Genomic DNA, 23854 nt, shown 5'->3' on the forward strand with positions numbered 1-23854 from the left:
AACAGTTCTCCATAAAAAAAAGTTGAAATTGGAAGATTAAAACGGTGGTCAAACAGGCGATATTTATTTTGGATTGAGAATAAATCGAGAAATAAGCTTTTATAAAGTTATTTGTTTGATTACATTTATTCCACTGAATATCAATATTATAATACTCTCTCCCCCTCTCTCATACTTTTTGAATAGATTAGATCGATTGCCCAATAATATTACAATTATTAGACAGGTACTAATACCTTGTCTTTTCTCTTTATAAAGACCAGATACTTGGGGGGGGGGGGGGGGGGGGGGGAGAGTGGCCAGACTTAGGACTTGAATTGACTTGGCCAAAGAAAGATGACCTGGACTTGCTTGTGACTTGGATTAGAGGCACTCGGTTACACGTCTGCACAGATTTACCGATTTGTGAGTTTGCTTGGAAGGCAGCGCGAGCCGCTCCCCTGACGTCATTAGAGCCTCAGATCTGCACTGTCTTCTCTTGTTTGCTTTGTCAGCACTGCGAGCCAACTAGTGCGGGTTATTGGGGATACGGGGGAAGAAAATGGACAGCATCTGCAACCACACAGCTCTACGAAGTGTGTCCGATGTTTTCAGAATGACCCAACGTTGCAACACTCTTGGAAAACAACATCAATAATCTTTGAGGCATTTGTGTTTGGTCTTTCAATACACATGTAATTCCCAATGCCCAACACCAACCTGATATGATGAAATACTGGTCAGATGTTATCCTTTAAGGTATATGGGCTTTGCATACTGTTCCAAACATACCGGGGGTCCGCAACGTTGACCCCTGATGTAAAAACAACCAACCAAAAAATGAAATTAAAATAAAAGATACTGTTAATAATGAACCTAAAAAAAGATTACCCAATCACATTGAAAACATCTGTCACCAACATATTAATTATGGCACTGAAAGTTAAAAAAAAACCCCAGTAAGACAGCAAATAAATACGGTATTGAAAGAAATGCAGGTAAATGTAAATGATTTTGATAATTAGGATTTAATTGTTATGCCGCCGGAATGTTCAAATAATGTGCCATAAGATCATCGTTTTATAGACGAATTTGATACACGCCATAAACTATATTTTCTTTTCTACTCAGTATTAGACATATGGGAAAAATTCTAAATATACAAATTAAATTGTTGAAAAAGGAATTAGAGGCATGGAAGCAATGTTGACCCCCGTATCTTGATGGTTTCCCCTTTGTTTCACTTCTGAGAATAGTCAGAAGTCACCGCGGTGATGTAAGGAGAAGAGTATAGCAGCTGAAACTAGGTGAGAGGATAAATTGCAGAACAGATAAAAAGCAGAATCTGTTATCTCTCTAGCCAAAAGGTTACACTTTCTTAGACTTTGTGATAAACTTTGTGAACAAGGTGTTCGTTGTTTTTGTACATTTGAGAAATACATTTTCACTGTCTGATTTAATATAATTCAAAGGGAAATTTCAATATTCATATTTAATTAACACTTTTATTATTGTTAGATCCTCCAGATCGGCACCGCAAAGCAATGAGTAGTTTTACTCATTAATTCATGGATTTGTTTTACTTATGCTTCCGATAATAAGTTCTTTCTGTATACTGTGATTTGATCACTTAACAAAGTTGTTTTTTAAAATTAAAGCATGATCACAGTACACAGTTTTTACTGTTTTTTTTAACTGCAAAGTTTCACTTCATGCTAGTTGAAGAAACATGTCAGGGGTTGACAATGACTGCCCGGAGCCAGGAACTTTTTAAATCCACTGGCCCTGCCATTGAATCCACCGGCCCAGAGACAATTTATTTCAATATTATTTTAACATAATTTCATTCCCATTATGCAGAGGTTTATATCTCTGTATATGTGTTTAATGGTGGTTAGAAGTATTATAAACTAAGAATGTTGTTTATAACACACACTGGTGTTTATGGTTTCTACTGGCCCACCAGGACGGCTTAAGGCTTTGTCAACCAGCTCAAATATACTGCCGGGCCCTGCATGTTCCTTGGTCAGCCATGCTGACATGAATCATGGAGTACCTGTCAAGAACGGACCTCACATTTAAATCAGTAGTGCGTATTTAAGCTTTGAGTTTGGCTTCAGCGTGTTAGAAAATTTCAGTAACTGTATGTTACAGTTTGCACATAAACACACACACACACACACACAACACTTAGGCAAGGTTTAAGAAGCTGAAGAGGACGGGTACTATACACACACAGCTGAATCCCACAACACTGTAGACAATGTAACGGTACGGCAGCTCCACTCTCATCTGCTGCCTTGCCCGCCTCACGTCCCCCAGGGGCAGCCCGAATAGTCCACACAACATGGGGATAGTGATCGCCTTCATCACCATTCTTGTAAAGAGGAGAGCGGCTACTCCAACCAGGAAGCGCGATAGGGAGCGCCACACCAGGGAGGTGCTGAAGGGAGGTAAAGTCAGAGGCAGCATGGAGAGGGGCGGATCCGCCAGCAGCCCCAGCTGGTGGTTGACGTGGGTGGCCAAGGCCACGCCTACGCCGGTGCCCAGGGCCTGAGCTGTGTCGCCACGCGAGGTGCTCCAGGAATCCAAAGAGAAGGCCAGCAGGCCCAGGCTCACGTGAGAAACCACAATGACGAGTGGAGCGTAGTTGCTCGTCATGTAGAAGCCGTCCATCTTGTCCAAAATGGTCTGGAAGAAGGCCAGGATGAGGAGGCTGTACAAGAAGCCTGTGATGACCTCCTGCAAGAAGAGGGTTTTAATACAAAACTGATGTAAAACATGCTGTTGAAATTCAAAGGTATTATCTCGGAAAACTGATGATGGTGGTCATTCCTGAAATTCCTTTTCAAACATGCCTGTTAATTTCAGCTTGAAAACACTAACAATTGATATGCCTGACGGCACATCGGGCAATATTTAATCAGCTTATTTTGAGGTGAAATCATTTAAGTGAAGTAATTAAAATCCTTCAATGCCATTTAGAATTTATGCACCTGATAAATGGTGTGAGATTAGCTTTTGATCTATGAAGCTATCAAAATAAATCCATCTCCAACCAACGTTGTACAACTTTGAATGCATGTCCAACTCCCAATACACCTGAGGGTTTGATTATTCTGGTTCCTGACCTGTTTGGGAAGCTACAGAAGTGTTTCTGAAAAAAAGCTTTTCTCATGCCATTAAAAATTGTAAAATACAAGTTTTCAAAATAACCAGGAACCTGTTCAATTCACAAGCACTGCTGTTGTGTTCAATTGTTTATCATTGTAGGTCAATACCAGCTAGTTGAGCCAAAAACTCAACCAACAGGTAATGAGGCTATTGCAGAACCTGATTTAATCTTGAGTCTTTGATTGATTAACTGGGTCAGCTTGCAGGGAGTTCTCTGAGAAATGTCAGCACTCTGTGTCAAGAGAGACAGCAGCATATCAACCTTTGATATCATCAAAAAACTTAATAAATATGAATCGGTTGGTCATGATTTTCCTTTTTTGCACAGCTGCAATTTTCTGGTGGCATATATGGATTCGGCAAGGTGTTATACTGGTAAAGGTATACTGTGTGGGCTGTGGGGTATGCCAGAGAAAGAACTGCATCATCAGGAATGTTTAAAAAGTCACAGAACATATAAAACTGTCCAAGTTGTGTGGCACTTTAATAGAGGACATAATGCACTTCCAATGTAATAAACAATGTAACACATTCAAAGTAAAACTAGAACAAAGCTCCCAGAAGTTGGGACATTTTCTTTACTCCCTCTGCCCTGAGGAGGCAGTGTTGAGTGTCCAGATGTTATTCTTCATATAATAAGTTTATGATCAGAGAATGGTTCACTGATATGCTTACCAGGATGGAGTGCATGCCCATGTAGACTCTACTGACACACACCAGGACACTCCAGCACAAAGCCACACACAGGCCAAACAGGAAGGGGTACTGAGAGAACATACAAAGGAAGGAAGTTTCAACTGGGTAATAACATTGTCTCTAAAAATAAAATGAAGATATAGGCCTTAATTAAAGACCCAGACTTAGAATTCCAAGTGAAATTAAACAGGTTTTTCGGTAGACTTACTGCGCCTTCTGCAACACCTCATTGTTCAAAAGTATTTAATTCTGTTGTTAACAGGCTTTTACACAGCGTTATTTCAAGGTAAGGGGCGGCCTGTTCGGTCAACATGAATTTGTTTGCATTAGTGTAGTATGTGGGGACAATAAAAGCTATTTACGGATGTTTGACTTCAGTTTAACTTGTTCTCATTAAGCTACCATGATGCCATGCCCATGGTGAGTGAACATGATAGGACTTGAGACTGGCTACATCGGTCTCTAGAATGTCCTAAATCCCATTCATAGTCATGTCAAATAACCTGCTGACAAATGACTAATCCAAGTGGGCTTTGTGTTCATTGCTTTTATTTCAATTTGCTAAGAATTATTGTTCTCACATTTGTTATTAATCCCCATTATAATTGTTATTCACACATAACTAAGATGTGTGAGTGAACATATTGTGCCTCTTCTTCTTTTTTTTTAAACCCAAAACAATGTTAAAGTTCACTGCATGGAACAAACAATTCTGCAAGGCCAAATTTGAGACAAACTCATGCTTGGAAGCTTCTGCTTTCTCTGCAAGCTGTTGATGGTCTGCATCTTATTGCCCCTTTGCTTCCGTTAAAGTCATTTAATTTCTTAGCCATTCTACAAGTCATCCTCAACCAGCATTCCCACCACCTCCTGCCGGTGGTTGCAGGTGTCCTTTTACAGGTTTCCTTACAGAGCTTTTCTAGGAACTTCCCTATGCATATAAGCCATAGTTCAGCAGCTCCATACCGCAGTCTGCTCTCTGCCCTTTAACACTGTTTGGCTCTCCCTTCCCAACTTGGCTGTGTTTCAGCACAGAAATCGACTTCTTATCCATCAATCTTATTTCCTCTTGCAGTTCCACGCATGCTTCATTATTTCTGGGGTACAAAAGTCAATTTTTTCCCCCCATCTCTAAAGTGTCATGGTACTGATTCTAAGACACGCAACACATGGATGTCCATGTCACACTCATGGCACGTCACGAAATAAAGGGGATCGGTGGAAATCCCTCTCTCCCGTGATATTGAGCAGCGTTCATCTTCTCATAATACACATTTTAAAGCAGTGTTTACTTTTCCACACCAGCTGCTCCACCCACTGCTTACCTCCCACCGTCCGTAGGTCAGCAGGAACAGGCAGAAAGGGATGGCGGTCCCGGTCATGGCGTGCGTGGACGGCATGCTGTACTCGGAGTTGTAGAACACCTCCACTTTCACCACGGGTGGGGAGGCGGGCCTGGACCAGCGGACCAGATCCTTGGTGGACTGTCCGATGAAGAGGTTCCAGGCCCAGACCACGATGAGTCTCCGGCTAACCAGGGCGTCCACGTTCCAGAAGAGGAAAGGGAAAAACACTATGAAGAACATTTCGTTGCCCAGCTCGGTGCCGAACGTGAACAGGTAGAAGAGGAGCTTGTTCCGGATGATGAACTCCTGGCCCACGTCGCCGGTCAGCGAGTTCCTCCGCAGGGGTTTGGCCCGATCGGGGCCCCTCCCGGCCCCCTGGGGTGAGTGAGCCGGGACCCCGGGTTCAGACGGCCCGCTCACCGCTGAACCGTTCACATAGAGAGAGTTTTTGTGGTGGTTCTTCTCCCCTTCCCCTTGATCCAGGACCCCGCTTCTCTGCCTGGGATGAGCCGCTCCGCCACCGACTTCCCTCTGACCGCTGGGCGGGGGGAGTGGGTTTTCCAACTTGGCAACTTTATCCGAAAATGTCCCTTTAATGCCGCACAAAGTTTGGAACCGCGCCACAAGACTGGGGTCTTGTAGGTATCTGCACAGCGCTCTGAACTTGGTCAAGTCCGCCATGATTGAACCCGATAGCCGCTTAATATTATTATGACAGACCGTTATATGATCGTTATGTCCAACGCGCGCTCAGCCATCGACGGCGCCAACACGGACCCGGCGATCGACCTTTTATTCCGGCGAAACCCCCGCATTAACAGGAAAACGGAGCCATTTCGGAAACAAATACTAAAACATCCACCATGACCGACCGTTTAGGAGAGGCGTTCCCAACCACACCGGGCTCTCTGGGCTAAGGCTACGGCGCTCCGTCCCTTTTGAGCCGCCCCGACGGTGACCGCCGCTTCCAAAGTTCGTCGCAGTTAAACATTATAGCATCACGGTCGAACTGGAACGTAACTGCGTCAAAGCCGCTTCCTGACTCTTCTTCTTGCGGTTTGCAGCGCCGGTCTCGCCACCCGCTGGATCCACGAGGCATCACACCACGCGTCGCGCCGGCGCTGCGTTCGAACGCACGTCAAAGTTGGTCATTTCCCCCCCCCCATCGATATTTCACCGCTTCAGAGCGAGCTGCACGTGTCCGTCACTTCTTATCGGAGGGATGGCGGTGTGGGGGGGTTGTGTTTGTTTTGCCAAGCTTATAAATATAAGGATATGTGTTTAGATGGAAGTTAGATGTGTTCAAGCAGGGAGCCTTGTTCACGGTAACGGTGCGTGTCGCTCCGTTGTCAGAAATGCTGTGGGTAAACTCGAACCCGAAATTCCAACTTGGAATGGCCGTTTGTTGCGCTTTTTCTAATTCGAAAGTTGGAATTTTCCGAGTTACGATTTCAATTGAACGCAGCACGAACGCCTCGCTGCACTATAAACATCTCATCGAACAATCTTCGCCTATTATATCAATCCTGTTTTCCTTAAGTCCCTTACATTCTTCTAAATTCTCTTATTTGTAGGGTTAACAGAATCATATATTCGATTATTCATCCACACTCTTTAAATGCAAATATATTGTCGAAATGTGTAATATGGGAATAATAAATGAAAATGATTAACTATGTGGTTCATGACTCAACCTTGAAACGGGTACACCCGATTTTCATTTATTATGCATGGATATAATATATTATTTCAGGAACGGTATATTTAAAAAATGTAGAGATAAAAGGATATACCTACATTTAGCGAAAAGAAAACCAAGTTCACGACCATTTGGTGTATAACCCTGAAGATAAACTGTGAAAAAAATAAAATAAATAAAAAAACAAACAAACAAACAAATAAACAAATAAATATATAAATATATATATATATATATATATATATATATATATATATATATATATATATATATAAATTTATTTAGCGAATGCATAAGACATTCAAATATCGTTATTAGTAACGTTGGACCATATTCCAACTACCTCACACATTCAATTTATTTAATATCGCTTATGGCAAAAATATTTCTACATAAATATAAAGAAACTTTTACTGCCTTTAATCAAACTACTTTACTATTTCTAAACTATTTTCATTCCACTAACAAAAAGGCTGTGAAAATCATCAGTTGCAAAGGAAATACCAGATTTCCGTGAAATATTGTGTTAAAAAATGTGTTCTGCTTCTAATACCTTATAAATGTGTTAAAGCTGTCATACACGCACGAACACAAATAAAGGAGGAATTTAAAGAAAGACACAGGGAGAATAAAAAAGAACAAATATCAGTTCAATTGTCGAATGCTCGCTTTCGTTATTTCTGCCGCAGGGCTTCAATTGGCCAAGCCATGCGTGTAGCCAGTGCACGCACAGGTCCCAGTTCGTCACACACACACACACACGCACGCACGCACGCACGCACGCACGCACGCACGCACACACACACACACACACACACACACACACACACACACACACACACACACACACACACACACACACACACAATCCGAGAGGGAGGAGAGGGAGGAGAGGGAGAGGGGGATCAGCACCACAGTGCAGCAGGATCTTCCCTAAATATACACCAAAATGCACGGAGGAAAGAGGGGACTGGTGGCTCCCCAGAACACCTTTCTGGAAAATATTGTCCGGCGGTCCAGTGGTGAGTTGTGATTTTTGATGTAATAGCACTTTCAATAACGCTGCTGCCTGATACTAATCGAGCTGATATGATGATTTGTATATAGTATGGAATAAAGCACTTAGTTTTAAACAATGACCAGATTTTTGCAACGCAGGCAATTCATCTAATTGGTCCAATGATGATTTAATGTTCCTAAAGAACTATTTTAGGATAATATGCCTCCGCTTTATTTCCAATATTTTACGTTTGTAAGTTGTAATTAGTGACGAGTTAGTGATTTGGGGATTTCCTCAAATTTAGCTGAAGGGGATGCAAAAAGAAAAAAGTAGATAATACACCATATTGAGTGATATAAATGAATTGTACAGCTATTTTGGGGGTACCGTGGTGATGTTACTACATTATAGGTTATACAAATGGGGGGAGGGGGCTGTCGGGAAAATTGAGGAACAAGTAGGAGCAATTATTATATTATTATTATATACAGTATGTTATATGAAGACCAGGATTAAGCTAAACGTTTAGGGGATAAAAAAGGTGCCAAGTTAAATTAGATATCAATAAATTCTCCATTATTCCAAGGCTGCAGCCTCCTCTGCAGAGACTGCAACTCTCTCTCTAAAGTTTTCTGCTTGTGCACGTTGTAGCCTGTCATGGACCTTTCATCACTGTTAAGTCTTGAACATGAACCATTCATCAGCAATATCGTTCATGGTCCTTCTTGTAGCATCTATTTTTTTTCTTAGCCGCTTGTCACTGTCATTGCTTAATGGATCCTAATAGGTTATTCTGAGTGCTCACAGATGCAACAAAGCAATGCAATGTAAGCTTTGGATAGTGTCAGTTCAGATATGTTGCATTCGTTCACAACACTGGAAAACTGAGCTTGTCTGTGGTGACTGTGAATAATCACTGAGGAAAAATGGGGCGAAATGGGGAGGTCAGACCAGGCAAAACATCACTGAATTTGAAAACTGCACAACTGACAAAATATTGGCACGATAATAAAAGAAAAACAATTGAGTCATTACACTGATAATGCGAAAGCCTGGCTTTCTAGAATTCAGTCCACTGTGGAAAACAACTTGATGGAAATTCTCCCAAGGCAAGAGTAATCAAAACAGTGCACGCTTATGGTTTCAGATGTGGCGTTTGGTTTGGATAATTTTGCACATGCCCTCTGTTTCAGAAACTAGTTTCCTATTGGGGAATGCACAGATAGTCGAATGGCCAGTGGTGTACAGCAACGATGGATTCTGCAAGATGTCCGGCTACCACAGAGCTGAAGTCATGCACCGGAGCAGCACGTGCAAGTAAGGCGCACTGTATCGACTGTCGAAAATTGGACTTAAGGCTCCCATCGCCTACGTTATAAAAACACATGAATTTGCTTATTGTAAATAATGCTCAATTCAATTTATGTCTACAATCCATTTATACCATCTATTTACATTAAATATCAAGCAGTAACACAGGGATTGCTGCTCATGTAAGAGCAGTATGGACAATGCAACAAGATTAATTAATTGTTTTGTTGACATTGTTGAGGTAGGAATATCACACCAGTTGGGTATCAATACTTTTCATTTGTATATCATAAGTGCTCTACCTCTCCTCTAATGTAAGCGATTTACTTATTACTTATTTGGCCAGACACTTTGTGTATAAGCTCACCCTATAAGTTCACCCTGGCTCCAGGTGTGACTCAATATTATACTATTAATATCTGATTGCTTAGATCTCTCCATTATCTCTTCTTTCATAGACGTATTTTCCTCCACCCTCCTCTTAATCCTCTCTTTCTTTTGGCAACTGCAGCTTCATGTACGGAGAACTGACCGATAAGAAGACAATAGACAAAATCCGAGAGACCTTTGATAACTACGAGTCCAGTTTTGTTGAAGTTCTCCTGTATGCAAAGAATAGTGAGTACTGGCATCAGGTCGGAAATCGTTGTTGTAATTCAGATGTTTCTAAAGATTTCTAAAGTCATCGCTGGAAGCTTAGTTTCCGAGTATTCTTTACTGATAATTACGTGATTTGTTATTTGTTTGTGTCATTGTTTCTTTCCTTTCTGGTCTGTTCAGGAACACCCATATGGCTTTATATGCAGGTTGCTCCAATCCGAAATGAGAACGATAAGGTTGTCCTTTTCCTCTGCACCTTCAGAGACATCACACTTTTTAAGCAACCTGTCGAAGATGAAACCACTAGAGGTGGGTAATGGTGATCAACTCCTTTGTGCTTGAAAAATTCTAATAACTTTATTTTCCCGCAGGTGGAGGCTTCTTGTGTGGTGTGGTAGCATACAAGTATAAATAACAGCTCATAAAATAATATCACAGGCAAAGGGTTGGGTGTAGATGCATTGAAGGAACTGTGCTGTGTTTACTTAATTTTTTTCCAAGGAGAGGTATAGATGCTGGGACGAAAGTGGAGGAAAGCTTAATTCTGACGGGGAATCTCCACCCCAATGGTCCCGATGAGCAATAGCGGATGCTGAATGTCTCAGCCAATTCAATTTAATCATCAAAATGTGTCCAGCCACTAGACCTGAAGCCCAATAATCACAAAAGTTTGAGAAGCACATGAGCGGTTCTGACTTAGCAGCTTGGTTATTCCTGAGACGTAACATCCAGCAGTCCAGGTGTTGTGTGTGTGGTTCAGTGAACATAGGTCTCAGTGGGTCTGCAGCGCATGGTGCCATATCCCCGGGGAACCATAGGTCTTTTTACGTCAAGCAGAACAAAAAGCCAGCTCAGGCCACATGGGAGCTGCAAAGTAACATAAGATATATATATATTAAAATGCAGTGCTGCTCATTTATTATAGAGGCGGCTCCTTTTAACGCAAAGGTTTGCCGGCTATTGCTGCAGTTTGACACAGTCAGCAAGTTTTAAAGGCAAGAAAACCAGCAAATAAGACCCGATGAAGCCTTTTATAAAGACAAATAGTCCCTGCTGGTTTCTAGTGAAAATGTATTATTCATTATTAGGGTTTTTGGTCCTTTTTTAATTCTGTGAAATATGTTCCAAAATTCTTAGATGAGAACATTTAAGATATTTATCAAAGACAACACATCTCTTTGTGAAATATTGAAATGTACTTTTAAAAAATATAAAAGGTACAAAATCAAGAGAACTTAGATTATTGATTATAGAGACGATTATAACCAATAGCACAACAATTCTCAACCACTGTAATTTTTGTAATAGATAAAGCATTAAGTGATACTACAAGTTAACTTTTTTGTCTCTATGCAGGATGGACTAAGTTTGCCAGGTTGACACGCGCTCTAACCAACAACCGGCAGCTCGCACAACAGCTAACTCCATTGAGCAAACCAGAGGCGAGCCACAAACACTCCAGATTGGCCGAGGTGAGCAGGAAATTGGGCTTGTGTTGATACCCTAATATTTATCACCCCAGGACTGTGAATATTTTAGAATTTTGATTGTAGTTCTTAAAAAACAGATTGACAGAAATGTAAAGGAAAGGAATCCTTACATACATGCAGCTCTGTGACCACCAAAGCTTCAAAATTCTGCCCGAGAGCTATTAAAATTCTCTTTATTTCCCACCTGAAGGCACTCCAGCTGGGGTCGGACATCCTCCCGCCGTACAAGCAGGAAGCCCCCAAGACGCCTCCCCACATCATCCTCCACTACTGCACCTTCAAGACCACGTGGGACTGGGTCATCCTCATACTCACCTTCTACACGGCCATTATGGTGCCCTACAACGTCTCCTTCAAGACCAAGCAGAACAACCTGGCCTGGCTGGTGGTGGACAGCGTGGTGGACGTCATCTTCCTCATCGACATCGTGCTCAACTTCCACACCACCTTCGTCGGTCCGTCCGGGGAGGTCATTTCGGACGCCAAGCTGATTCGGATGAACTACCTGAAGACCTGGTTCGTCATCGACCTGCTGTCCTGTCTGCCCTACGACATCATCAACGCCTTTGAACATATAGAGGAGGTAAAGCAACTGGAGTTTGTTTGCTGAGTTGATTGTTGCCATTTTAAGGCCCAATCCATAAGGCCCGGACATTCAAATCAGAATGGCTTTTATAAAGTAGAATGAAAGAAAGAAAGTATAATAATATAATAAATAATATAATTAACATGCTGTAATACTTACATTTATTTTCCTGTGTCTTTGTGTAGGACCACATTGTAGGTTCCTCACCAACAAGTCACCTACGAGACTCGCATTTCCACAGGAACACCACACGTGTAGAGGACTCAGTATTACCGGTAAATAAACAAAATGTGTTAAATGGCTTAATTCACATGCTTAAACTGCAGTTTTCAGCAGTGACAACTCAATTTGAAATCAATCTGAAATCATATTGATTCATATTAAGACCGTATTAATCATGAATCATGTTTAAACAGTAACAGCACAATCAAGAATTATAGTATTTGAGATAAGATATTCTTCGATTTTGAATCTTATAGAGAGCTTTAGGAACTGTGCGCTTATCTCAAACTCTTGGGAGCAGAGAAAGGGTACTCTGTGGAACCTTAATTGTTTAAAATGATTAAAAATACCTGTGGCATACAAAAAAATATATATTTCATGAATCCCAAACCCCTATTTTTTTATCACTTTGCCCTTCAGGGAATCCGTAGACTTCCTGCCTGCTCGCAATAACAACTTCAATGTTTCTGTAGTGAGTTGATATTATTTCTAAACTCCATCTTGTTTTCCTTCCTTCCAAAGGGTCTGAGTAGCCTGTTCAGCTCCCTGAAGGTGATCCGACTGCTGCGTCTGGGCCGCGTGGCCCGGAAGCTGGACCACTACCTGGAGTACGGGGCGGCCGTGCTGCTGCTGCTTGTGTGCGTGTTCGGCCTGGTGGCCCACTGGCTGGCCTGCATCTGGTACAGCATCGGCGACTACGAGGTGATCGACGAGCTCACCAACACCATCAGGACGGACAGCTGGCTGTATCAACTGGCCGTCAGCATGGGCACGCCGTACCGCTACAACGTGAGTGGCACGGGCCAATGGGAGGGCGGGCCCAACAAGGACACGCTCTACATCTCCTCACTCTACTTTACCATGACCAGCCTCACCACCATCGGCTTCGGCAACATCGCCCCCACCACGGACGGCGAGAAGATCTTCTCCGTGGCCATGATGATGGTGGGCTGTAAGTGAAGCTTTCCAGTTATCCCCCTGCCAGTGGTGGAAAGTAGCAAGCACTTAAGTTCCTTTATCAAGTTTCTGTGCTCACTTAAGTATATTCCGTTACTCAACTGCATTTCTAAAACAGTTGTTCATTTAGTTTAAAAGAATCTGGGGCTGGATCTATCTACCTGATCATAGAGGATTCACTAGGTTCACATCCTTGAAAATGACTGTGCCAACACCTATACTATTTTTTTGTAAATTATAATCAGCATATGCATGAACACTAATGTGCAGAAAGAAAAGCTATAGTAACACTTTATCATATATTATAGACTCTGTATCAGGGCTTTGGACATGACATGTACTTTTACTTTCAATACTTTAAGTACATTTATGAGAACAAACTTATAAACGTCTACTTAAGTAGAAGTGTCATCGTGGTACTTTCACTTTTCCGAGATTCATTTTGTGTCAGGGTATTTGTACTTTTCCTTAAGTTTAAAGGTAGCATACTTCTTCCACCAATGGCTCCTGCTACGATGCAGTTGTCTTTGTCTCAAAGTGGAAGGTGTTGAGAGAAAGTTCTAATGCTTCATTTCACAATCACCACCCATTTCCAAAAGCACATAATACTTTTTAAGTTATATGCTGTATGGATTTCGGTAATGCAGCTTCCCAAACTATCTGAATCATATCCGTTTTGGAAGCAGTGTGGACCGATGCTGTTGGATAGCATTAAAGTTATCGTTACTTGTCCTGCCATGGAGTGGTGGCGCAGCGGGAGAGACAAAAGTCCTCTAATATGGACCACACACACACACACACACACACACACACACACACACACACACACACACACACACACACACACACTGCTGCTCTATCCTTCCCTGCGCTGGCTGAAATGTGGCTCAAACTCCTCCAGGGATCTCCTCACTCGCCAGCAGCTCATTTGCAAGTGAAATTATTTCTTAATTTTTACCTCCAACATTCTATTGTAAATGGTAAAGTGAAACTTAAATCCATTTGGAAAACAATGAGTATGTGACCGGCTGCAATCCATCGAAAGTGAACCGTGCACACTTGGACGCTTTATTTGCATTTTATTTGTTCACTCATTAGTCCGTTCGTCAAATGCCAGTAGGAGCTTTGCAGGAAAGGGAAACAATCTGGATGCATTTAGTCGCATGCTAGACAAGATAATGTGCTCCGCAGCGCTGGAGGCCATGTAACAGCTGCCGTTGGAGCAACATATGTCTGAGAATCAGAAAGAGTAACGGGATGCTGTCTGCGCGCACGAGGACAAATCAGAACAAATATCAACACATGGCTGGTGTCCACACAGGAGTGGAGCATTCCCGCATAATGTATACATTTATTTATACATTTTATTCCTAAAATGTTAGACAATGTGCATGCATTTGGTGAAATGCATGTTTAACAATACTATTATTACCAAAACACTGTGTTGTATATGGTGTATATTAGCAAGAGAATTTTAATTAGCGATTAGAATAGAATGGAAGAGAAGACAATAACTTCAGGTGTAGTAGCGGTTTGTGTAATTTAACTCTTCTCTCATCTTTAAATAGAAAGGGAATACAGTCCTTTATTAAACTGTCTTGTCATATACATGTACTGTATATATACACATGTATTTATTGCATAAAATATTATATGTCCATAGCTGGACAATTTAAATTGTCTATGCCAGTTGTGTCTTCTGAACTACTGACCTTTTTTTATGAATAATCTGTTCCTGAATCTCGGGGTACCCAGTTCATATGGGAGAGACAAATGACAGCTCTGCTGAGTGTTTTCCGCGGCAGCTCTCCCCACGTTGCGCCCACAGTTTGTGTGACAAGTCTAATAAGGACAGCCGGGATCACCTTGTCAAACGCTTTAACAGAAATTCAGACAAAGATCGAGACGAGTCAGACTTTTGTCAATCCTATGTCAGACAGGTTTGGAGAAAACATTGTACGGGATATTCTGCAGTTCTCTTCGCAGGATGAACCCTAAACAAGTATATCGGGTTATAAACTTCCAGGCATATTGGTGGAATATATTTCAAAACTTGTTTTGCTGATTTGAGTGAGAGTGAAAGAAAAAAAGTAGGTTTGGATACTAGGAGAGAAAATACATATCCCTCCTCCTCATATCTCTCTCAGGCAAGAACCACCTCCCCTCTCAGAGTTATCAAGTTCAACTGTTAGGAAGTCTTTTCATTTGAATTCTTTCAATACCAGAAGTTTAAGCAGATGCTGGAAACTGTCAAGGATAGACTTATAGATCCCATTATCCATTTCCAATTTAACTGTACTGATGGTGTACACTTGTAATTCATATTTTCTTATCTTTTGCTTTTTTCTATCCTCGTGGTTTATTGTGTCTCATAAATTGAATGGTGAGCTATCATGAGTCTAGACCTGTTGGATAAATATACATTATATATATGCAGTTTTGCATGTATATTGCAGTGTTCATTGTTCAAAGTTTTCAGTATAGCAAGATGAGAGTTCAATTACATTAGTTAAGTTAAATAAAACATCTTTTAATGGTGGTATTTATTTATTAATGGCAGTTACATTATACCACAGTCTGAGGGATTAATGACTTACATTGACTTCCTCCAATGCAACCACCCTTCTTGTCCCAACCTTTGGCCCACCCCCACCCTTTTTCAAGCAGGATGTAAAGTAATGCAATGCAAAGAATGAAAGAATGAGGGATACCATGACTGACAGCGGGCGCTTCAAGGTTTATACTTCTGAAAGTAAACACGCATTTCCCTGGATCGCGGAGATCACTCCTTCACACTGGAGTGTCGGCTTCAATTAGGGCCTCTAAAGGCTCCGACACAAACACAGTGATTATGTGCGAGGGCCGATTGGGAGTAAGCAATAAAAGGAAAGGGAGATGTTAGCCCGCGGGTTAGAAGGCAGTAGATGGACAATGACCCATCATGCCAGATATGTACCCTAACCTTTGTGATCCTGGTACAAAGACGGGAGACGATTATTTCCCCTTGAGTGCATGGAACGTCAGGATAAGCGATACTAACTGACTCATTGGGGTCGTCGCGGCGTTGCATCAGAGTGCTCCTGCTAGGGAAACGTTCATGCTAAATTAGGATAGGGCTTCTCGTAGCTTTGTGTGAGGGCGTATACATGTGCACGTGTCTATATATGTGTGCATGTTTTAACATTTTCAGATTCAGAGCTATTTAGCCACCCATATTGCCAGGCATGTGTTCCATTTGGTATCAAAATACTGTAATTAATTTATCCTACAACAAAATCCCATTAGAGCCCATTGAGATGTCAGACTCATTGAGTTTGGTGAAATTAAAGACCTTAATGGTAACGTCTTCGTGCCAGTGTATACATTATGCTCATGTAGTATTGTTAAATGTTTCTGTAATTCTTTCTTTAGTTATTATAACATGGCTACACATATAGACCTATTATCTGGAATTTGCATACCAGCCTGTCTTAATTTAGAATACAAATTACATTCTATAAAGCACTGAAGTTTACATTTTAAACTGAACATTTTTTTTAGTACAGGCAGAAATTGTATTATTGCAATGCATTATATTACAACTCAAACTCAGTTAGGCGCTCACATCTATACTGTATCTGCTGAATTTCACAGAATTTCCTCTCTGTTAACCCTTCTTTTCAGCCTTACTGTACGCAACCATCTTCGGAAACGTCACCACCATCTTCCAGCAGATGTACACCAACACGAATCGGTACCACGAGATGCTCAACAACGTGAGGGACTTTCTAAAGCTCTACCAGGTTCCCAAAGGCCTGAGCGAGAGGGTGATGGATTTCATCGTGTCCACATGGGCCATGTCCAAGGGCATTGACACAGACAAGGTACTTATAGATCCTTAACAGCAGAATATTGCTTGACTTTATAAAAACCTTGCACATGAAAATTCTATGGTATACGTAAATAGTGTAATAGACTATTACAATCCAAACAGAGCTCTGGGTTTTGATTACGATATGACTACACACTCTAGGAGGGCTACACCTACTGTACAGGTTATCACCCGGTCATGAACGTCCAAAGTTGAACTGACAACAGAAGTAGATTTAAATCTGAGAGGTCTGTCATTGACACAGGAAAGGAATCTGAATGCTATCATTCCAATAAGATTGTAAAAAGGGGTTGGGCAGGGCAACGTGGCAGCAAACAATAACAAGCCTCAAAGGTTAGAAAGTGCAAGTACCTTCATTATAACTCTCACTTCCCACTTCTTACTTCTCATGTCAGATTGAGCTCAAGCATGCAGTATACTATATATTTAGATTTATTTTTTCTCTTCAGTTGTATAAGACCTCATTACAACAGTTAACGTTTCCTTAATTGACTCTCTCAGGTTCTCTCAATTTGTCCCAAAGATATGCGAGCGGACATCTGTGTCCACCTCAATAGACAAGTGTTCAACGACCATCCGGCGTTTCGGCTCGCCAGCGATGGCTGCTTGCGCTCTCTGGCAGTGGAGTTCCAGACTACACACTGCGCACCTGGAGACCTGATATTCCACATAGGCGAGAGTGTTGACACCCTTTGCTTTGTAGTCTCTGGTTCACTAGAGGTCATCCAGGACGATGAGGTCACTGCCATACTAGGTAAGAGACAACGTGCCGTGACGTAGACCGGACCACAGATCGATCTCCGCCCTCTATAATTTGAGTTGCAACAGGTTGTTCCAGTGCTAAGGTGCATTTGGAAACAACCTGGTAGGAAAATTACATCACGTTCTCTCTCAGCAGCCAATTCCAACACATGCCACAAGTATAGTGGGGACAGTGTAGTCACTGTTGGCTAGTAACGGTGCGGGACTATATTAGGATGTACTGTAAGTGGACTTCAAAGTGTTGGCGATCCGTGACTTTACACAGCAATATCTCTGTCAATTTAAGTGCTCACAAAAAATAAATGTGTCAACGGAAAGCCAAGGGTCTTAGCACGAAACATGAAGGCCAGGTGGAGAATTCTCACCCTGAAGTGACCACACCCCTTCTATTTCGTTTTGTGCTTTTCTCAGCCTGAAAGCATTTAAAAACCCAGTGCCTGTGATGACGTCTGATCTAACCAGCCTCAACGCACTTGATTTCATAAAGACTCAGAAACCCTTTTCCCCAACACTGAAGCCAATTTGGTGCCTATTTGCACAGCCCTCAGAGGCCAAATTTGGGGCACCTCTATATCTATATCCTTTCATAATATATAATCAGAATCTGTTTTATTTCGCCAGGTACACAAGGAATTTCTTCTGATGAGGTTTGGTGCACTCCAGTACAGACCATAAGCATTAAAAAATTAAAAGCTTTAAGCAACGCTATGTTACTATTTTACCTTAAAATAGCAGCTTCACAATCATTTTGATGGTACACTGAATTCTAATGTGGAGAATGGCACCTTTTTCATTCCCATCCCCGCCAGAACACCTGTTCTTGCACTATGTATCTTCTGTGTTCGGGTACGAAACCGCGAGAAAAGTGCGTTAGGCTTTACAGCACTAAGTCACTTCCTTGATGGTAATTACCGTTTTTTGCCTGGTAAAATGTATTTAAAAAAACCCCCAATAAATTATAAACTTGCCGGTCAAAATGTCTGGTAATAATGCTCATACAAAACGTAGCCGCTCCACCTTCCCGATGGCACGGATGAGACGGGCCAGTGGTGCACCCGGCACCCACACCTCAGCCAGTGGGCGCCGGCTATCACTTTCATTGCGCCACAGGGTTTGTTTCACCCTCTGACTCCCGTGTGCGAGCCGATCTGCCAGGCCGAGCACATCTGGTACCTACACCGCTAGCAGGGGGCCGATCCCCGGAGCCGCGGGGAGAGAGGCTCCTGGGGAGCCGTGGACTGCGTGCTCGCTGAAGCGTTGACCGCTGTGACCTAGATGTACATTATATTTGCATTTGTAACATGGACTGTTATTGAGACATGACCGATGAGGTTCAAATTTGTTCGGTAAAATAAATTATTTTCGGACACCAGACCGAGTTTTACGAGTGGTGTAAAAGTGCAATTGCACTCAGAAACTGTAGGGGCGCCAAATCCCAAATACCAAAAGTCACATAGTACTGCTGTAACAGTCTGAAAAAAAGGTGAATAAAAATAAATCAGGATAAAAATAAAAAATAGAATCAAAACTCAACGTCAGGTATAAACAAGAAACCAAAGATACAAAACAGAAAACTCAAGATTTACAAATATAGAAATGCAATGCGATACTATACTATGCACAGGATGAATTACTGTTATTGTATAAACGTCGAAAATAATAATATGATTTAAAATCTACGTCTGTGCCAATTCTGGTGGTTTAATTGCATCCCAATTTAACATTAACCATCCCACTTATAAGAAGTATGTTAACGAGATAATTCAAATAAGGTACAACAATTTGGTTGGAAGACTAAAAACAATAAAAATAAATCACATTTAAGTCAACTTGATTAAAGTCAATACATGAACATTTAAAATGGAAACAAACCAAACCAAAATATGTCACGCAATCAGGCATTTATTAGTATTGTATTGCTGAGTTTCTGTGAACTGAGTTTCAGTGAACTGAAAGAAAAAAACAAACAAAAAACAAAACCTTGCATTCACTTCAATCAAATTGGTAACCAGTGTACAGGAGGCAAAATTGGTTGTAAAACTAGTTGGTTATTTTTTGGCACCCTCCAGGTAAAGGGGATGTGTTTGGGGGTGCCTTCTGGAAAGAGGCGACCCCGGCACGTGCCTGCGCCAATGTGCGCGCTCTTACCTACTGCGACCTGCACGTCATCCGGAGAGAAGCCCTGTTGAGAGTTCTGGAGTTTTATACGGCCTTTGCCAGCTCCTTCTCCCGCAACCTCATCCTCAGCTGCAATCTACGCAAAAGGGTGAGAATTACTCAACCATAAACTATGCACCATATTCAATGTTGTTCATTATGTAGGTGGTAAAATTGAGACTCTTGTCATGTCACCATTACTTGAACATTTCAGGCAAAATGTCAATGGCAAAACTGATCTGAGCCACGACTGTGATTTCAGCAGCAACTTTTAGTAGAAGTTGTACATATTCACAATAACTTTATGGATTGCACGACGGGAAAAACACAATATCAATCATGTATGTTGTTTTCAGAATTGTCAAAAGAGTGGATCTATGTGGATTCAAGATGAGGAATTCACATAGATATAAACATACAGACGTATAAAAGTAATTTTGCTATAAAAAAATTATATAATTTTAGGGTACTCATTTCCAAAGTTCCTGTGGTCGGATTCTAGTTTGTCACAGCCCCATTATGATATCTCTTTGTGTGGACTATTACTGTAGATGAGTCGATAGACTAGAAAGACATTACTGCTTCTGGTTTATACTGTATGTGTACACAGTAGATGTTTAAAAATTCATGGTATCTTCAGACATTCTATTATTAATTTGGACAGTTTAAGGGGCTGTTCGTAGAGGTTGCTTGAATAAGTGCAAGATTTATTTACTTCCTGTGTTGTTGTTAACTTCTTTTGACTATACAGAATATTGTATGTCTGCACGAGCTACCAAAAATAGGTCCACATGGGCACCAGTTATAGAGTTATAGAATATTAAATCAGTCCTTAAAGCAACTATTCAAATAGCTTTCCCTTTTTATATTTTGCATTTACATTGAGATTACATTTACCTTATTATATTACATGGCCCAGTAAGCAGCTGGTTGTAGTGTGAGCAAATTATTATTTGAGTAATTGATCTAAAGTTTCTCTAAAAGCAGTTAGAGCTCATAGTAATCTCCACATTAGTGGGTTTTCACTGCTTTGCTCATAGGTACTAGTACTCCAGTTCAAATAAATACCAATTAAGTGAGTTTCGTCAATTTATCTTGATAATTGTTGGTGATAGATGTGAGATTTGACTCTCCAATCAGGGAAGGTGAAACACTCCATATAACCATATTTTTGGTGATCACATGACAAAGAAAGCTGTCATGTAATTTGTATTGATAATCAAATACAAACATTATTGATCTCTCTCTCCTTGCAGATAATCTTCAGGAAGATTGCTGATGTTAAGGAGGAGGAGCGTCAGAAGAATGAGGTTACACTCTCTATCCCTGAAGATCACCCGGTTCGCAAACTCTTCCAGAAATTCAGACAGCAAAGGGACATTCCAACAACCGGAGAAATCCACACTTACCCTCAGAATAACTGCATACAGATGGAGCCGCATCAAGCAGAATCCAACCCTTACACATTGTGTAAGTCTCAGTCGTCCAAGCAGAACAGCTCCACTACCCAAAACAACACTTCCGATACTACTGATGGAAGTACGGACATAACCACTGTGTCCTTGAACACTCCTTCTCAGGCCCTGTTTGTCCCAACTGGGAAGCCGGGTCAAATTTGCACAAAAGATGTTGTGGAGCTAAGAACGAGGTTTGGTGTGGAGGACCCAAAAAGCAAGGTGGTCCACACTCCGATGCGGCCCAGCACTGGAGGCGGTCGAGGCTGGGCGAAGTTTAGGGGCGCCACGACGGTTGCAACTGCACCGCTTACTTCTGAACAAGTAAAGCCACCGCAGAGGCAAGATGAGGAGTGGGCTGAAGGACCCAAATCTACAGAACAATCAGGTACCGACAGCAAGACCCCAGATCCACAAGGTGGAGAGACGGCAAGCGCGGGCGGCGGTAACAGTAACAGAACGGGGGAAGGAGGTGAAGAAATGAGCGCTCTTCACAAAACTGAATCCTACGACAGTGGCATCACCAAGAGTGATCTGCGCATTGACAAGGCCGGGGATCCACGAGGCCCCTTGGAGCGGAGCCCACTAGAGCGGAGCCCGATGGAGAGAAGCCCTTTTGAACATGAGACCTCCATCAAGCACACTTTTCCACAGCCAATGACTGAGCAGTCTCTCCTCCAAGCCACTCTCCATCAAGCTAAGATAGAACTGAAGGGGGACATTAAGATAATGAGTGGACGACTGTTGGTCCTCGAGTCCCAAGTGGGTGAGATCCTCAGGTTGCTGTCAATGAAAAGAAGACTATCGCTGCCACAAACTTCAACATCCAAGACAAGAATCAAAAGCCAGGACTTTTTCCCTGTGGCGATGCCTGGCTCACCTGAGAGAGACGAAGGGCCATTTTGAATTACAGAAGTCAATAGTTGAATCGATAAAAAACTGTCTCTAGACACATTTGCTTTGGACAATGTAGATACTGATTTGCATGTCCAGCTGGATTCTGGCCTGCCAAAGAAATTGCTCGCATTATATGCAGATGATAGCATGCAGTTATACATTAGCCCTGTTACCTCAAACAACAACCCAGGGATTTTTTAACAAACATTTGTCAACGTAAGAGACTGTGTGATAGTCTTATATCTGTTTTATGCTGATCTTACACCAGACGACTGTTTGGCCACTAAAGTCAGCCTCTATATCACGTTCAATAACTATTTGGTACGAGTCACTCAGTTTTTAGTCGTACAGGTGCACACCCACTATATGATTTCGCAAAGACTGGGATTCTTGAAGCACGCCACAGTAAAGGACTCAAGCAGGATTTTTTTTCAAGAATCTTTTGTCATTGCCCTCCTGTTCCAAAAAAATGTAGACTGTCAATCATGGTGACGTGGGGAGGTGCAAGCCACAGAGCGCTCACCCAATTATAAATAACACCATTGAGCATCACACGCACTACACAAGCCAGGAATAAAGACTTACGGTAACGGAACGGTTGGACGGAAAGATCACGCACAGTTGAAAGCATGACTGCCGTGTCTAAATTTATTTAAAAGTCATCTGGTGTAAGTTAAGCGTTAGTGTGTACCTTTTTGGGAGCAATTGATGGTCCTCGTAGAGTTGACATCACTGTATGGGCGTACATTATTTAGAAGTTTTTTGTGCCCTCGCATTGAAGTTTATGATAGATAAGAATCTGCACTTAGAGGTCTTGTCGGTTGTCCTCCACGGTGCTTCTCATGCCAATCAAAAGGATAAGAGCAACTAAGAGATTAATGGTCAATAAATCCACTGTGTGCCTTACATTTTAAAAGAGGGCCTCTTCTGAAAGGGGTTTTGTTTAAGTAAAGTATAGGCGATCCTATTAACTTTTAGAGCTGCTCATCGAGCCGACACTCCATCATTGGATTAATTTTAAACCTGTTAATGTGTTATCCCTTACGTAAAGCTTTGTCATTCAATTGAAAAACAACATGGCGCCGAACAAGGTCAGCAATGGCTCGACTGGGATTGGCTGAAATGATATATTTGACCTTTCAATGTCACTATAGCCTACACATTTGTTTAGAAACCTTTGATTTGTTTGAACTTCCTGCATGCAAAATAGAGTTGGGAATAAGAGAAATTATATATTTAGTTGACAAGCCATGTTATCCAATTTTAGACATAATGTCAGTATTTTAAAAAAGGATTATTTTCTACCTTCAAATTAAAAGGTGAAATGATTTGATTTTAATGTTATTCTTTTGTTTGACTTTTGCTCATTTGAAATTAAAATTTATTTATATTGTATTTGCATGTTTTTTAAATGCTACTTTTATTTATTTATAAGACTAAATATCTTCATCATACTAAGAATTAATATTGCATATATTAGGTTATGAGAGTTGAGCTACTGTATTCAACTGGTTAGGACAACTACCTAATGTTTATTTTGTATGGCTGCAAAATTTCAAGGCACTGCCTATATTAGTTAAGGTTTTTTTATGTTGATGATTTTCCCTTTTCCGGTAATTTACTACTGGTATTTGTTAAAACAATAAGGATGTT

At 41.5% G+C, this 23854-nt stretch overlaps 2 protein-coding genes across 2 annotated transcripts; one reads left to right on the top strand and one right to left on the bottom strand.

The window, feature by feature from the left end:
* Window positions 1–1464: 1464 nt before the first annotated feature.
* On the bottom strand, window positions 1465–6216 carry LOC307227265 (sphingosine-1-phosphate phosphatase 1-like). Its single transcript, XM_079996537.1, has 3 exons — window positions 5175–6216; window positions 3829–3918; window positions 1465–2721 (listed from the first exon to the last, which is right to left on the bottom strand). Exons 1-3 carry the CDS (start codon window positions 5874–5876, stop codon window positions 2170–2172), a joined length of 1344 nt encoding a protein of 447 aa, XP_079852663.1. The 5' UTR covers window positions 5877–6216; the 3' UTR covers window positions 1465–2169.
* Window positions 6217–7843: 1627 nt separating this feature from the next.
* LOC307246864 (voltage-gated delayed rectifier potassium channel KCNH5-like) lies at window positions 7844–22210 on the top strand (the record flags this gene model as incomplete). The annotated part of the gene is made up of 12 exons (XM_080022897.1): window positions 7844–7916; window positions 9088–9211; window positions 9717–9823; window positions 9986–10114; window positions 11162–11277; window positions 11486–11878; window positions 12067–12156; window positions 12626–13055; window positions 16724–16923; window positions 17433–17685; window positions 19763–19959; window positions 21107–22210. The coding sequence occupies 12 exons, from the start codon at window positions 7844–7846 to the stop codon at window positions 22208–22210; spliced, it is 3216 nt and encodes a 1071-aa protein (XP_079879023.1).
* Window positions 22211–23854: the final 1644 nt, after the last annotated feature.

Source organism: Zeus faber, assembly GCF_960531495.2.
Source record: "Zeus faber genome assembly, chromosome: 2".
Lineage (NCBI taxonomy): Eukaryota > Metazoa > Chordata > Actinopteri > Zeiformes > Zeidae > Zeus > Zeus faber.